Source organism: Psittacula echo, assembly GCF_963264785.1.
Source record: "Psittacula echo genome assembly, chromosome: 17".
Classification (NCBI taxonomy): domain Eukaryota; kingdom Metazoa; phylum Chordata; class Aves; order Psittaciformes; family Psittacidae; genus Psittacula; species Psittacula echo.
Window position 1 is genome coordinate 5,841,490 of NC_137753.1, and position 16,006 is coordinate 5,857,495.

General features: G+C 45.9%; 3 protein-coding genes across 4 annotated transcripts in view; 1 reads left to right on the forward strand and 2 right to left on the reverse strand.

Annotated features, from left to right (window-relative positions):
- Positions 1 to 431: 431 nt before the first annotated feature.
- Positions 432 to 12,047, reverse strand: INTS11 (integrator complex subunit 11). The gene is made up of 18 exons (XM_080631230.1): positions 12,001 to 12,047; positions 11,719 to 11,873; positions 10,768 to 10,865; positions 9,748 to 9,821; positions 9,331 to 9,559; positions 9,114 to 9,212; positions 8,992 to 9,026; positions 8,328 to 8,466; positions 7,682 to 7,746; positions 6,890 to 7,079; positions 6,472 to 6,555; positions 4,878 to 4,967; positions 4,117 to 4,279; positions 3,163 to 3,270; positions 2,441 to 2,502; positions 2,020 to 2,162; positions 1,207 to 1,336; positions 432 to 619 (listed from the first exon to the last, which is right to left on the reverse strand). The coding sequence occupies exons 2-18, from the start codon at positions 11,744 to 11,746 to the stop codon at positions 554 to 556; spliced, it is 1,803 nt and encodes a 600-aa protein (XP_080487356.1). The 5' UTR covers positions 11,747 to 11,873; positions 12,001 to 12,047; the 3' UTR covers positions 432 to 553.
- Positions 12,048 to 12,075: 28 nt separating this feature from the next.
- Positions 12,076 to 13,961, forward strand: CPTP (ceramide-1-phosphate transfer protein). Its single transcript, XM_080631055.1, has 2 exons — positions 12,076 to 12,205; positions 12,282 to 13,961. Exons 1-2 carry the CDS (start codon positions 12,087 to 12,089, stop codon positions 12,802 to 12,804), a joined length of 642 nt encoding a protein of 213 aa, XP_080487181.1. The 5' UTR covers positions 12,076 to 12,086; the 3' UTR covers positions 12,805 to 13,961.
- A 132-nt stretch (positions 13,962 to 14,093) lies between these two features.
- Positions 14,094 to 16,006, reverse strand: part of DVL1 (dishevelled segment polarity protein 1) — a 77,799-nt gene continuing 75,886 nt past the window's right edge. For both annotated transcript variants that reach the window (XM_080631053.1, XM_080631051.1), the window contains exons 16-17: positions 15,709 to 15,790; positions 14,094 to 14,204 (exon numbers count right to left, since the gene is read on the reverse strand). In XM_080631053.1, coding sequence (XP_080487179.1) covers positions 15,739 to 15,790 — 52 coding nt within the window. In that variant the 3' untranslated portion in view covers positions 14,094 to 14,204; positions 15,709 to 15,738. The remainder of the gene's footprint in view (positions 14,205 to 15,708; positions 15,791 to 16,006) is intronic.

Below are 16,006 nucleotides of genomic sequence, written 5' to 3' on the forward strand. Positions count from 1 at the left end.
TATAGGCTATGGAAAAGCCTCCCAGCACTGGAGGGACTGTTCCTTCCAACTAAGCACAATCTTTATGTTCTGCACAAAGGCAAAAACTAATTCTGAGCCTCCATCCAGGAGTGCAGCTTTCCTGCAGGCTGGCAGCTGCCATGGAGAGAAGTATGGGTAAAGAAATGTTACACTGCTGGCTAAAGAGCATGGTGAGGGGTTTATTCTCTTGCCCCTGTTATACTTTGCATTTTAGTTGTGATGCTTTGAAAGCTCCTTGTTTCACTGGACACTGCTGAGGGTTTAAGGGAAAGGAGCTGTGGGAGGGGAGAATGTTGAGCATCTCTTACAGTGTGAGCAGCACTAAAGGTGTCCTCGTGACTCTAAAGCTGCAGTGACCCCTGGCCACGTCTCCAGCGTGGTGCTGCTGAAGGGTGTACGCAGGCACTGCAGTCATTGGACAAACACTGTAATTCCTTTACTAAAACAAAGCCATTAAAAAGCATTGACAGTGTAACCAAAATAAACCTGACTCTCTCTGAAGCACCCCTGAGAGTGGTGCCCTCGGGGGGGCTCATGCTGTGCTCTGGGGGAGTCCTTTCTTCAGAAGGGAGGTAAGATAGCTGCCCAGTTCTTCGTCCTAGAGAGAACAGAACAGAGAGAAACAGGATGAAAGCAATCATTTGCTTGACTTGGCCATGTAGGCAGTAAATTCAGCTCTGGTACCTAGAAATAGACTGAAGTAATTCTAATGTTAGCAGTGTTCAAAAATGGAAGCAGTCCAGGCAGCACAGATATATTTTTCTGGGTGTTCTTTCATAATATCGATGTAAAACTCCATTTGGCAAAGCAGGTGTCTGGACTTGAGGTATCTCTTTTGAGGAAAGTGACCCTTTGTCTTGAAAAAGAATATAGAACCATTGATTTTTCCTTTTTTGCCCTCAAGAAGGCAGCTCTTTGCTGTAAAGGCATCTAAAAATGTAGCCTGAGAAGTACACTTTTGAAAGGAAGAAAGGTCAGACTATGATGTTACCACTAGTTTGTGTTATCCTGCTTTCTGCTTGTTTAGAGTTTCACACCTAACAAATACAATGTCAAATACCTCCAAACTCCTTATGGCAGTAGTGGCATAGCTCAGATTAGAAGCCAGGTACTGTAATGTCCTCAAAACACAGATATAATTGTAATGAACTTTAAATTGGTAAGTACATCTTGAAGAACTCCAACCTGGTAGGTCCAGGACACAAGCAGAACTTTGGTTCCTTGATCCTCCGAGTGTGCCGTGGCTTGGATAAGAATGGACTCCACTGTTATAGACCCATCAGGGAGATGCTGCACTGAGTAATCTTTCAGGACCCTGGTAAGAGAGAAGATGGAGGATTTAGTTTGGATGCAACATGTGCAGGCTGAAGGGTGGTCTCCCCTGTATCTCTGAATCCCCAACACCGATGTGTTCACAGTGGAGAATGGGGCTGATTGGTAACTTATTTATTTTGGTGCTTATATTAATCATGTAGCATTTCCTACAGAACTTATTTCTGGCTCTCATGATGTGTATGGCTCCAGGCTGAACTCTGTTCATCCAAGCAAAAGATGACTCAACACTGACCAGCTGCCTGTAGGAAGTGTTTAAGGTTCATGTGCTGCAGCTACTGAATAGCTTTAAGAGGTGTCTTGACCCTACACTTGATGCTGTCTCTAAACAATTGTACTAACTTCAGGTAGAAGCAGCAGTGAGAGCAGCAAGCCAACAGGAACAAAGATTTGGGGTGTTCTGCCTATAGCCTGGTAAAGATCAGGAGCTGGAAGTGATGACCAACCTCTGCCACTGCAGTGTATCCACTGCTCTGGTTATGTGATCTACACAGACTCAAATCTAGAGCAGTGGAGTCTTTTGGGGTGCAGAGACTTTTCTCCTAGTAACTCAGGGGCTGCTCTGGAGGGCCAGAAAGGAGGGAGCAGTTGAGCTTATCACTGTTAATATAGGTGGTACAAGTCTGTGCCTAGGGGAGAGAAACAGAGAGGTAAGGCTGGCCTCACCCTTTGAGGTGGTTGTACACACGCAGCACCGTCTCGTGCTCCTTCCGCGGGTCCTGGATGTGGACGCGGCAGGTGAAGCGCAGCTGATGTTCCGCTAGGCCCAGCTCCTTCAGAGCCTGCTCGGGGGAAACCAGGCGGAAGCTCTGCAGAGGGAAAGCACAAACCATTACAAGGTGTTTGTGAAGCTCTGATCCTCCTCTGTGGGACACTGGTACGCGTCCATCGCTGTGAACCCCAGCAGGTAAGATCACTCCCTTTCAACCTCTGAAATGTCTTAGCATGTCTCAGGCAAGCAGTAACAGCGAGGCACGAGTCTACAACAGGCAGTGAAGGTAAAGGTAAGGTGGTGGCAAGATGTCCACCTAAAATACAATATCAATTCTTTAGTTCCCAAAATTAATATAAGAATCTTCTTACTTACATTATCCTTCATCATTAATGTGCCATGCATGAGCTTTGGCTTCTTGACATCTGGTAAGAGACCTAAAACAAGGCCAAAGAAAGAAAGAGACCATGGTTAATGATAAAGTTACTTACTTTTCACACAGACACCTGCTATAGGACTTAATAGTTTGGATTTCTGAGTCTTACTGAGCTTCAGAGACTAGTATTTTACATCTCTGTTCTGTTAAAGTGCATGGTTGCTTAAACCATCATCAGAACGTTAGACACAGAGGAAGCCATGCTCAGGGATACAGAGTGGCTGCCTCTTCCCACATCACCGCCTGATTTGAGAGGTTTCAGATTTTTCTTATTTTTCAGAATTTTCTTAAGTATATTTTCTTAAATTTATAAATCATACATAATTTTATAAACCTTATAAAAAGGTTTATAAAAGCAGTTCAGACCTAGCGAGTACAAACTTGCATGGATTTTGTTTCATAGCAATGGGCAATGAGCAGCAAACAAGGCAGTGGCATGTTTGTTACTAAACATTACTGATTACACATTCACAGCACAGTAGCTGCTGCGTGTCACAGGAAGCCCTCCCAACCTCTTAAGTGCTGATAAAACCTGTTCTTGTACAGGAAGCTCTGTTTAAGTCATCATAGCTGTTCCAAATATATAGCTATTTCCACCTAATACAAGTACAATGCAGTGGCAGGGCCCAACAGCTGAAATTCTTGGTTGAAAGTGTGTCACCTATGGCTGTTTCTCTCTTCAGGAGTCCCAGGGATATGTCCACGGGAATGCTGGGATTAGTGAATATTGTTGTGGTCTCTCCATTGGCAGGCATGTAGCAGCTGACATCTGCAATGTAAAGAACCAGGGTCAGAAGGACGGCGGCTGCTGCAGCATTTCCATACCCAGACCAGCGCTTCAGCCCTGCACAGACTGCAGGGATCCCGGAGCAGATGGAGCTAAGATTTTGGCAGAAGAATATTGCAGCTGTTGGGAAGAGGCTGAAAAGCACAACTGCTGCTCAGGCACGTTTACCAGAGCCATGAAAACCCCTGTGAGCCTGGCTGGCCTGAACAGAACAGACTGCAACAGAAGTGCCTGCCCTCAGATGCTGATAGAATACTGCAAAGAAACCTGCGGACAGTAAGTAATCATTCAGTGTGAACTCTAGGCTCTCATTCCTTCCAAGTCAGCTGTTTCCAAGGAATTACTTTGTTTCCTGGAGCTCATTCCCCTTAACTGAAGTTGCTAAAGTTTCAATTTCAGATGTACCCTGCCTGCCTTGGCTTGTAATATGATTATGAGCTTTTACGATTCTAATACAAATTCAGTAAGTGCTGAGCTATAATGATACAAACATCACAGAACAACTTACACTTCAAGTCCAGATGGGCATTAGAATTAAATGGGCTTAACCTGTTAAATAAGATATGTTATGGATACTAGTTTCCTGAGGGTGACTGCTCCTGTAAATTACATTACATGAGGTCCAGTGGATTAAACTTAAAGCCAGGTTGGACAGGGTTTGGAACAACCTGCTCTAGTGGAAGGTGTCACTGCCTGTGGCAGGGGGCTGGAACTGGATGAGCTTTAAGGTCCCTTCCAACACAAACCATTCTGGGCCTCTATAAACATGTGAACTTTACTGCATGCTTTCTGCCACCACTCCCTCTTCAGTACCAACAGCATACGTACGAAATTCCTGTTCTATTTTCTGCTTCAGAAACTCCATTTTCTTTGCTTCCCCGTGGACAAGAAGAACATTCCGAGGCTCAGCCTGGCGAATCAGCTGCATGATCCCCTTGGCATCTGCATGCGCACTGAAGGACATGTATTCCACCTGCATCTTCACTTCCAGCTGGGGAGGAGCAGAAAGCAGAGACTTTGTGCATCTGGAACAGTGCGTGTAACACACACAGACAGACCCCAGCTCCTACTGAATTTAGTTTAAAGAAGGAAACAGAACTGAATTTCCCAATGAATTGCGAATGAACCTCATTTCCCAATGAAGTGAGGTTGGAGTCAGAGCTGCTTGGCAGCAGACACTGAATATGATGCTGCACAGAAAAGCTTTTGATAACTTAAATGCTGAAATTACCCAGTTTCAGAGCACAATACATATTGTACACTTGCCAAAACAAATCAATACTGAAGGACAGCTGGTATCAGTTTAATACCACCATCTGCCTAAAAATGTGTACTTTTTACGTGACTAATGGGGCCTAATTATTAATCAGTATAAATATGCCCTGACAAAAGCTTATGGCAGAAAAAGACAAGCTATTGGCAATGCAAAGAGGAAACCCCCCCCCCCAGTCCAATACCAAAGAGAATGTCCCTTGGGTGTTTTCAGTGCTGTATGTGGCATATTCCCATTACATGTACGTGGTGTTTAATCGCCACCTCCAGTTCTGAAGAACTTCTCCCAAATGATCCTCCTTGAAAATCAAACTTACTATTTGTCTTCCTTCCATCTCCAGCTTGCGCTGCCCACTCAGGATCTTGTGGCCTACAGTTCCCTGCACGCAGTAGCCAGGCATGATCACCTGAGCAGGAGAGCAGAAATACTGCAGACTCTACACATGGACTGTGTTGTTACCATAACTACATCAGCATTATGCATTTGTGGATGTAAGTTCGTGTTCTTCCCATCTTAGATAGAACCATCCTCTGCCCCGGGGCTGGTTCTCTCCAGGACTCACGTAAGGAGGAAAAGCTTTCCTGCAACATTTGTTCTTGTCACAACCACTCATGATAATACATATGGTATGACAAAATATGATACATATCATTATGTATATCCATCATATCCTATTATAACATATTAAATTATGATATGATAGGTTATAATATGCAATTTTATATTATGATTTACAATAGATTATAATATAATGAGATTATATGATAGAATACAATAGAATGTAACAGAATATAATAGCATATGATAGGATATATATTTGCAATAGGATATCATATATTACAAAATATAGACTATGATATATAATATAGGATATAATAGAATATGATATAGTATAATATACCACATTATATATATTCTATTAGATTCTGTTACATTCTATTATCTCATTATATCATATTCTAATCTAGTCTAGCATATCATTATATAAATAAATTTATTTCATATCATCATATATAATGTAATAAATATAATATCATTCTGTTATATTTTGTTACATTCTATTAGGTTCTATCATTCTGTTACATTCTGTAACATTCTATTACATTTTATTATATTCTGTCAGATTCTGTTCTATTCTTAAACACTATCATGTTATATCCTGTTACATGCTATTATACTCTATCATATTCTAGTACATTGTTACACTCTATCATAATTATTATAATCTGTTATAGTCTACTAGAGTCTATCATATTCTATCCTGTAACATTCTAGCATATTGTTACATTGTTATATTCTATCATATTCTAATATATTCTATCAAATTCAATTATATTATGTTAGATTGTCAGATTCTGTAACATTCAATTACATTCTGTTACATTGTATTATATTCTGTCATTCTATAACATTCAATTAGATTCTGTTACATTCTATCAGATCCTGTTAGATTCTATCATATTTTATTATATTCTGTTACATTCCATTATATTCTGTCAGATTCTATAATATTCTGTTGCATTCTGAAAAGCTATCATTATATTGTTTCATTTTATCAGATTCAGTTACATTCTACCATATTCTGTTATATTCTATTATATTCTATCATATTCTATCATCTAGTCTGTTACATTCCATTATGTTACACTCTGTTACATTCTATCATATTCTGATATATTCTATTATCTTCTGTTATATTCTATTACATTCTGATAGCATCTAATATGATACAATATAACATATATATAATATGATCTAGGTATCTTGATATACCCTGGCAGGGTTGGAACTAGATGATCGCAAGGTCCTTTCCAATGTATTCTATGATTCTATATATAATATGATAATATAATGCATATAATGTTATCACATTAATACAAAACATCCCTGAAGGAAACAGGATTTCTCACCATATTCTTTTCATTCCCAGCCCACTTCCTGAAGATCTGAAGGGACTGTCCTGCATGAAGCATGCCAGGGGTTGCAAACACCACCTGCAATTCAAAGATACATCAAGAATCACCACAGGAACCAGGGGGTCTCCTCATTATTTATAATATATAAATAACCTGAAACTGTGGAGAATATCCAGTGATACCCATTGCAGCACATTAACTGCATCTCCCACTGTGTCCAATTGTCACATCCATTCAACTGCTTTTTAGGAGCTTTCTGTGAGCATCCACAGTGTGCTAACAACTTCAAATGGTTTTAGCTTGGTACTGTTCATGCTCAACAGCTTTCTCTTTCAGCTGCTCCCTCAGACCCCTGTCAGAAATAAAGCCAGTAATAAGAGATCCTGTGTTGTAAAGGATCATGCCCACCTACCATAGGCCCTGGGTTGTCTGCAAAGGCCCGATCAAAGGCTTTGATGTGTTTGAATTCAAACATGTTCCTCTGCACAAAGGTTTTCCGAATCTTCTGGTTGGTCCAGGTGATGAAGAGCTTGTAGTAGTGATTGGCCTTCTCTGTCAGGCCCGTGGAGAAGTAAATTGGAGCCTTCAAGTTCATTCTTTCCCTGTAGGAAGAAGAGTTCCAGATACCAGTGAGGGACTAATTAGCATCCCAACTATCCAGTGCTGGAAGTCCATAAACATATAAAGTCTCCATAGACTTTCTGCACATACCCTGCTCTCAATGAGCTACACGATAAAACAGTTGTATACAAATTACAACACTGCCACATCACTGTGCATTAACTTAACTTTAGTCTAATTTTCCTTCCACCCACTGCAGCCACCTTCTTTCCATTACAAATATTAATCATTCTGCTAGGGGTTTTAATACCAAATGATGATGTTTATAATTACATGTTATATACAAGTTTCATATTAATCCCTCCTACTGCTCCCATGAAAACAGTTTTACAGTGCAGCAAAGATGCACTCTGTGTCTTAAAGGACAGTAAATTGATGCAGAGTGGGGAGTAGTGGAGAATGACTGGGGAGAAGGAAATGGTTAACTTGCTGCTTAGAATCAGTAATGGTGGGAAGTAAATGGAAAGAAGTAATTCCATAATCAATCACCAGCATGGGCTGACCTGCAGAGCAATCTCATGTCCTAAACAGACATGAAAGGAGGACAAAAAGGAGGTGGGACATGCAAAGAGACTGCACTCACCAGAAGGTTTCCAATAAAATGCAAAGTTCCTGGGCACGTCCAAGGGCGAAAACAGGGATGAGAACCTGCAATTGAGGGATGATTTACAGTCTGTGAAACCAAACTGTGTGTAAATGGTTACCAGTTCTCAACAAGTCCCTCTCACTGCCTGAGACTTCCTTTCCTTTCCACAACTGAGGTACTGAAGCATCATTTACTGGGTGTTAAGTGTGTGTCTTCCCTGCACTTGGAGGGGTTTATGGTAACAAAACAGTGCTGAACACCATGCAGCAGGATACTGAGCAGACCTGGCTACACTGGAGATCATTCCTGATCAAGTTTAAAAGCAGTAATAAAACAGTCATAGTTCCTTCATTTACAGGACCAATGAACCAACAGGGTTCAGATGCAGATCAGTTTTGCCTTTATCCTCCATATCTGCAGACTGCAAGCACAGCATTTCCCTTCCTGCCTCATGAACTCAGCCTGGTTTCTTCCTGGTGTAGTTTAAGTGTCCAGTAGTTTCTATTTTAAAGTACAGCTAGAGGAATAGAAAAGTACCTTCAGTTTCAGGTAGTGGTCTCATGTAGGTGCCCAAGTTAATCAGTAGCCAACAAGAGCTTCGCATAGGAAAGCCCCCACCACTTAGGTTATCAAACCTCGGTACCTTTCCTCCTCTTTCCACAGTCTCATGAACTTTCTTCAGGAAGTCTCTCTCTCTGCAGCGTTTGGAATCTCTGATGGTTGTGGCATAGGTGGATTCAGTGATAAGTAAATCCGGGCGACATTTATCGATCCAGGCAGCACTAGAGCAAGAGGAATTCAATCAAATGAAGAGCTGGTGTCTGGCATTTCTGAGCCATGGAGAATGGCGCAGGCTCGTTTACAGACAAGAGAACTGGTACGCAGATGTGCATCAGCCTGCCCAAAGTCACAGAACAGACTTGAAAAGCCAATCTTCTCCAGGCTATTACTTGCTTTAAATGCATTGAAATAATGCTCTAAATATCACTCATAATGTAAATCTCTCATATATAGCAGTAAAATTAAATGAACATCAAAGTTTGTGATCGGCGCTCTTAAAAACTAAATACTTAGAAAATATCATGACCAGAAAACGATTTAAACACAGAAGTCCAATTATTATGCAGCCTTAAAAATGTATTATGATGATCATACAGAAGAAGTTTACATTAAGGTCTATGTGGAAGCCTCAATGTAATCTGTTCACTAAATGTCCCAATCTCCTAACAAAGGATCAGTACTGAAAGCCCCTGATATTAACAGAATACAGAAATACGCACAATTCAGCAACTCAGCTTCCTACTTACCCTAAATGTCTGTCTGGTGTCATGTTATAATCACCCTAATGGAAAAGGAGAAATGCATTAATATTCTCTAAGTAACAACACAGGGCATTAGAAGGGGTCTGTATTTAGTTGTACATACTCACAGTGTACACGACTGACTCGCACCCAACCTTGATCTGGAACATGGCTGCTCCCAGCACGTGGCCTGCGTAGTAGGCCTTGATCTCCAGCTCCTCATCCACCTGCACCAAGAGGCAAACACTGTGTTAGTGCAAACACCTTGGAGAAACCCAAACCCACTCTGCCTTCACCACCCACCCTGCTGGTACACCCCATGAGCCTGCAGAAGCCATCACTCACCTGCACTGTCTGGTGCAGATGCACAGCAACCACTTTTTTCATGCAGTCTTTAATCATTTGAGAAGTGAAGAAGTTGGTTTCCCCTTTCTTGTCTACAGTAATTTTCCTGTAGTCCTCCAGCAGGATGGGGCAGATGGCCTTGGTAGGATGTGTCATGTAAATGGGCCCATCATAACCCACCATCTCACTGAAATAGGGTAAAGCTCCACAATGGTCCAGGTGGAAGTGGCTGTGAAAAGACACAAAGGATAAGGGAGATGCACAGGAATCCAGCCTGCCTGGTTCTTGCATCTTCAGGTTTTCAAATGGCCAAATGTCAATGATCAGCTCACAGCACACTTGGGTTGCTAGGGACAGTGCACAAAGCTTTCCCATTTCCATCTGAGCCCGGACAAGGAAGGAAGGGAGCTGTTTTACCTGATGATCACGCAGTCTAGGAAGTCCGTCAGCCTCCCATTCTGGGTGATGTAGGAGAAGTCAGGAAAGCGCCTCTGCAGAGACAGGAAAAACCAGGTTATCCATTATTATACAGACCTGGGTACTACCATGTTACTAACCCAACACAACAACTGCTTGTAACCCAACACAACGCCTGTGCGTAACCCAACACAACCACTATGCATACCCCAACACAACCACTGTGTACCCCAACACAATGACCGTGTGTACCTCAACACAACGACCGTGTGAATGACCTGAAACACTGGGAACGTGCTCTATGGAGCATTTATGTGCAGAAACAGTCAAAGAACAGGAGAGAGGCAACCGGAGGAGAGACCTTGCAAACAAACAACTTACAACCAGGTTTATGTTCAGAGTAACAGAGGTGACCAATGCTTTAGCTCACCCATGGGCACTAAGGCAGGAAGCCTCAAAACCTTTCCTGTAGTGGCAGAGTTGCTTTATCTCATTCTATACAGTATTTTTGCTATTATTCCTCTCCTCTAATACCAGGTGACCAAACATCAGGAGTTATTTCCTAGCCCTCCCTAAAGCATCAGAGATGGTGGTGCAGATCCCACAAGCAGTAATGCTTTCAACCATAGAAGGTACCTGCCCATGTGAAATACAGAAAGACCCAAACCACCCAGAACGCAGCATGCACAGCTTGCTGCATGTACTTCCACAGCCCACAGCAAGGGTGGCTGGATGGTAGCACTTCACAGCCCAGGAATACACGAGGGGATGCACCTCTTGCACAGAAGGCAAGGTTCTGAAGGGGCAATAGTTCATTCTCTGCCATAACTCAGCTCCAGCAGTGGCTGGTAACAGCCCAGTGACACCCACCTTGCTACTGTCACCTGTGTCACAGGATGAGCCAGACAGTGCTCAAATAAAAGGGAACAACAGTGGAACAATGACCCAAGAGCTGGGAACAGGCAGGTACACGCACCTGGAGAGCATCCCTTCACCTCATCCAGGCTTCTCCATACTCACATCATCGTTGTAGCCCATGTGCATCCCGCAGTCCAGCATCACGTTCTTCCCGGCAATAGACACGAGGATACAGCTGCGGCCCACATCCTGCCCGGCTCCTGGACCAGACACAAGTAAGAAACCTCCCTTCAAGAGAGCAGCACTAAAGCTCCATGAAAACCTCGAAGCCCTCTCCCAGCGCAGGAAAAGGCTCCATCCCTTCTTCCAAGCAGCGGATCTGCCAGAGGGCAGCAAACGTGAACTGGTTTATCCCATTCCCTGAGCTCACAAGAGGCCATCCAGTTCCAAAACTGCAGTAAATGCAGCCCTGGATCCAGCCCGGAGCAGTTCAATGCAGGACGTGGCTGCTCTCTGCCCACTGCTCACGGCTGCACCACCTCAAGAGTGACACCATCTCTTATCTGGACAGGGGTCAGGATGGAACTCAGGGCTCTGCACCTCCCCAGGTACTCTGCCTCCCACTGCAGGCACCAGAGACCTTCATTAAGCTCCAGTTATGCCCATACCAAGCCGGAAAGCTACCTGTGAGGATACGGCACCACATCCTCTGCCCTCTCAGTCCGTGAATGCATCCCAACAGATGCCACGCAGCCCATAGAGGAAAAAAGGGGGGGAAAAAGAGCAATGTGCTTCCTGTGGATCTTTAGCGCTGTTCAGTGAATGAATTACCTGTTCTGTACAACACATTGACTGCTTTTCTAGTGCGTATTAATGAACCCCGTAACTAAACCAGAGTCATTGGGCTGTTTGAGTCTTACTTGCTTGGAAGACAGGAGGAGGCCAATGAAACACTGACAAGGACGACGCGAGCACATCACACATGATGCTGCGTACCCATCCCCATGGCCAGCTCCAGCGGCACGGAGCAGCACACAGGGCTCCAGCAGCCGAACGCACGCTCCTGTGCATTCCGCATTCCCAGGTTTTCAGCGTTCCTGCTTCAGGACTTACCCAAAGGAGTCACTTTAATTTCAGGCATTTTAACACCATTCACATCCCGGCCTGCGTGGAAAAATCACCTCAGGAACAGCCGCAAAAAGGCGACTTCACCGCCGCCGCCATCTCAACCGCTCCTCAGCGCTAGGCCGCAGGCTCCCGGCTGCTTCCTAGAGGGAGGAGAGAAAACACAACTGAGCCCCACGCACGGGCCATTGCCAGCCCCTGCGAACCCACCCCGCTCGGCTCCGCCGCCCCCCGACAGCACCGGAGCGCCCGGCCCGGCCCTGCCCTCACCCCTCGGCCCTGCCGGCGGCTCGGGGCCCGCTCCCCGTCCCCGCAGCGCAGGCGCGGCGCAGGCTCCGCCCCGCGGTGCTGGGGCCATGGCGGCGCCGGCAGCGTTCAGCCTGCGGGAGGTGCTGGGCGCCTTCGAGGCCTGCGTGACGGAGCGGCGGGAGGTGCTGCTCGGGCCCTACCTGCACGGCTGGCGGGGGCTCATCCGGTGAGTGCCGGGCGGCGGCGGCTGCGACCCGGGCCCCGCTGCCGCCCGTAACGCGGGTGCGCTGTGTCCGCTGCAGGTTCCTGCACAGGCTGGGCGCCGTCTTCTCCTTCATCTCCAAGGACGCGGAGGCCAAGGTGCAGCTGATGGAGGGGTACTGCTGCGGCGAGCGGCGGGAGCGGTACGTGTCGCTGCAGTCCATGGTGCAGTACGAGCTGGGCAGCGGCCTGGTGGACCTGCACAAGCAGTCGGGCCGGCCCGACTCCGGGTGCCGCACGGTGCTGCGGCTCCACCGCGCCCTGCGCTGGCTGCAGCTCTTCCTGGAGGGGCTGAGGACGGGCGGGGAGGACTCGCGGACGTCCGCGATCTGCACGGACTCGTACAACGCCTCCCTGGCCGCCTACCACCCCTGGATCATCCGCAAGGCCGCCACCTTGGCCTTCTGCGCGCTGCCTTCGCGCAGCGCCTTCCTGGAGCTCATGAACGTGGGCTCGGCCGAGGACGCCGTGGCCGTGCTGGGGGAGGCCTTGCCCCACATCAGGGACGTCTACAGCATCACCCAGGAGCTGTTCGCGCAGCACCGGCTGCTCGACCTGCCCTAGGGAGGCTCGGGAGCCACGTCCCGACAGGAGCAGGGCGGGAATGATGCTTGCGCAGGCAGACGGGGTCGGGGTTGCTGTGCGGTGTCGCATTCCCTTTCCTTTCCCAGTGTGGAGCTGGTAAAGCTGTTCAGGATGCCTCACTTTGTAAGAGAAGAATATGCACCTCCTGGTTTTGTATGTGTGTGTGTGTCTGCGTTGGCTCTGCAGCGAGAGAAACACAGTGTGTGCATGGGATAGAATAGTCTGGGGTGGAACAGACCTCAAAGATGCTCTGGTTCCAGCTCTCCAGCGGGGCTGGGTTTGATTCTTCTTTAAGCCAAACTCTGCAGCTGCAGCAGCTTCTATGTATTGACGCCAATAGCCGGGCTCTTGTGTGGCAGCACAGCTCCAGGAGCAGTGGCTGAGCACGTCCGCTCCCCCCTGAGCTCACGTTGCTGGTGTTGGTTATAAGCTGTTCCTTAACAGATCAGGGGGGTTGCCCCCTCTTTTGCTTTAGCCTTGGAAATAGAGCCCTGAGTGATGTGTGGCTGAAAGGAAGCGCTTTTCCATGTGGTCAGGGACTCATTTGCTTACTGCTGCTCATCCTGTGTCCCCTAGAACTGAAGGAGGAAGGTGCTGTGTGTCATTGCTGTGAGAGACTGTTCCTCCTCGGTGCACGGAGCCATTAAGCAGGATCTTGCTTCCCTGTAGCTTCCCCTGCGCATTCATCTCTGCTTTATGCACGTTGGGATGTAGGACAGCTTTAGGAGGTACTGCTCAATCCTGCCCATCCGGCCATGCTCCTAAACCATGCTCTCATTAATTCTGCTTCATGAATGTGTCAAACGCTCACAAAACAACTTCTCTGCCTGGCTGGGGGCAAGTCTGAACTGGGAGTCACTGCTCTGGGAGGCTCCTATTGCAAGGCACTATGTAATAGCCAGTGTGTGTGTATATAGACACCAGCAAGTATGTGAAATAGAGTTTGCTTCAGCTTTCTAAATGCTGGAAAAGCACTTCAGGATGTGTGGAATATCTGGGGGAGGAGGGGGAATCTCGCAGGATCTGACTGTATCTCAATAGAGCCGTTGTGGCCTGCTGGAACACCAAGGGATTCAGGAAATCACTGTTACCTCATGGAGGTTAAACTGACTGGACATTAAATTGTGTGAATCACACCGTGCTTCTGCAATGTCCTTTCTAGGAGCGCTTGCTGGGTTTGGGGTGTTGGATGGAGCAAGACTTGGTGTTACCCATTCATGCCTTGTCCTTCACTAGCAGTCTGTTTCATTGGGTGGCCAGATGTGAATCCATCAGGAGTAACCCAGATGTGAATCCATCAGGAGTAACCCAGATGAAGCCAGATGCTGTGCGCTGAGCTCCTGTTCTGACAGCTCACATCTGCCAACGCTGTCCTTTGCCTGAGGATAGGAAATGGAAGTTCCTTGTATGTCCTACCAGGAGGTTCAGTTGCTCTGCTGTGAACACACAAATACCATTCCCTTTCTGCTAAGACCACCTTAAAATGGTTAAATAGCTCCATAGGATAAATCCATGTATTAAAATGGAGCAGTTCCATGGTACAGACTACAAAACGCTGGGCCTCCCTTGCTGTCTGATAGAGATACAGCTGGTATTTCACCTGTGTCAGGTACTAAATGCCTTAAGTTACGTCAGCTAATGTCTGTCAAGTGAAAGAATGGTTCTGCTCTCTTTAGGTTTAATGCAGAAATGGCAGTTATGGCCTCATGGGAAAACTGCTTTTCCTGCCAACTGTTCCTCTTACGAGAGAAGCAAATGCTCATGTTCAAGATGAACTTGGTTTCTGCCATTAAAGAATCAAACTTGCTCAGTAGGGGAAAGAACTCAGTTTACATCCAGTCAGTGTGGGCAAAGGATGCTTCCAGTAAAGCAGCTTTCCCTCAGCTCTCACTTACACAAGGCATTGCCTCATGCTCATTCTGTTTCCCTGGTGTCCTGCCCTGTCTCCAAACAGAAACCTTTTTAACAGCCCCGCTTTCGTCACCACTGAGTAGAACTGAGGGTCCTGCACTGGGCTTTGGGCAATTCAGAGTCTGGAGCTTTCATGAATGGGGCCAAATCCAGAAGAGTAAAACCTTCCCCTGCAGTGGGCGGTGTTACTTGAGAGCTGCAGCAAGGGACACATTCACCAGAGGGAGGGGGGATATTGTGCACACAAATCCATCCCATAAACTCTGGCCTTGCCACTTGATTTCACATGGAAGCACGGATGGCAGTAAATAATTCCCTGTGACTTCTACGCTTCCTTTTCTCTATGCAGCTGAATTTGTGTTTAGAACCTTTTACAAGTTATACAGTTAAAGCTATACTTAAATATCCCATTAAGGGGAAGATAACCTTAAAAGGATGTCATGATAAACTTACCTATAGAATATATATGAACATATCCATGTAACATATATGAACATATCTATACAACATATATGAACATATCTATATAACGTATATGAACATAGCCATATAACGTATATGAACGTATCCATGTAACATATATGAACGTATCCATGTAACATATATGAATGTATCCATATAGCGTATATTAACATATCCATATAACATATATAGGAACCTACAGCTGTTGTTGCCTGAAGTACTCGTATACCCTTCATACATACCTTACCCTTGCAGCAGAAGAGGGCCATCACTTTGCCACCATCAGCAGTTTTTGTGATACAGTATAAATATAACAAAATGCAGCAAATGGAACTTTCCAGTTCAGAGCAAACCTGATACAATGCAAACCGTGACACAACCCGAATTACACCCTGTGCAGCCTGTACCCAAAGCAAAGGGTTTAAACTGAAGTTACCATCACAGCTCAGTGTGACAACAAGTGCAACAACAGCTGCCTACAGGCAGCAGTAAGGTTGGGTAAGAGCTCACCTGCCTTGGAGCGCAGGGTCCTGCTCCAGATCAGTCTTGCAGTGCTCCGAGGAAGGGCTGGTGATGCCCATGATGAGGTGACCTTGAATTAAACAGAACAACAGTGACTGCTAGGTAAGTCTCTCATCACCACCCTTTAGTTCAGGAAACACAATGTATGCTGAGGTGCATTGGAAAACACATTATATGGCTTTCTTTCAGTGCAGGCTGCTTGCAAGTAGGGAGCACACAAGAGCACGCCCAGCCAACAGCAGGAAGCGATGCTGGTGAGCGATTCCTTCTCATCCTCCTTGTGTGT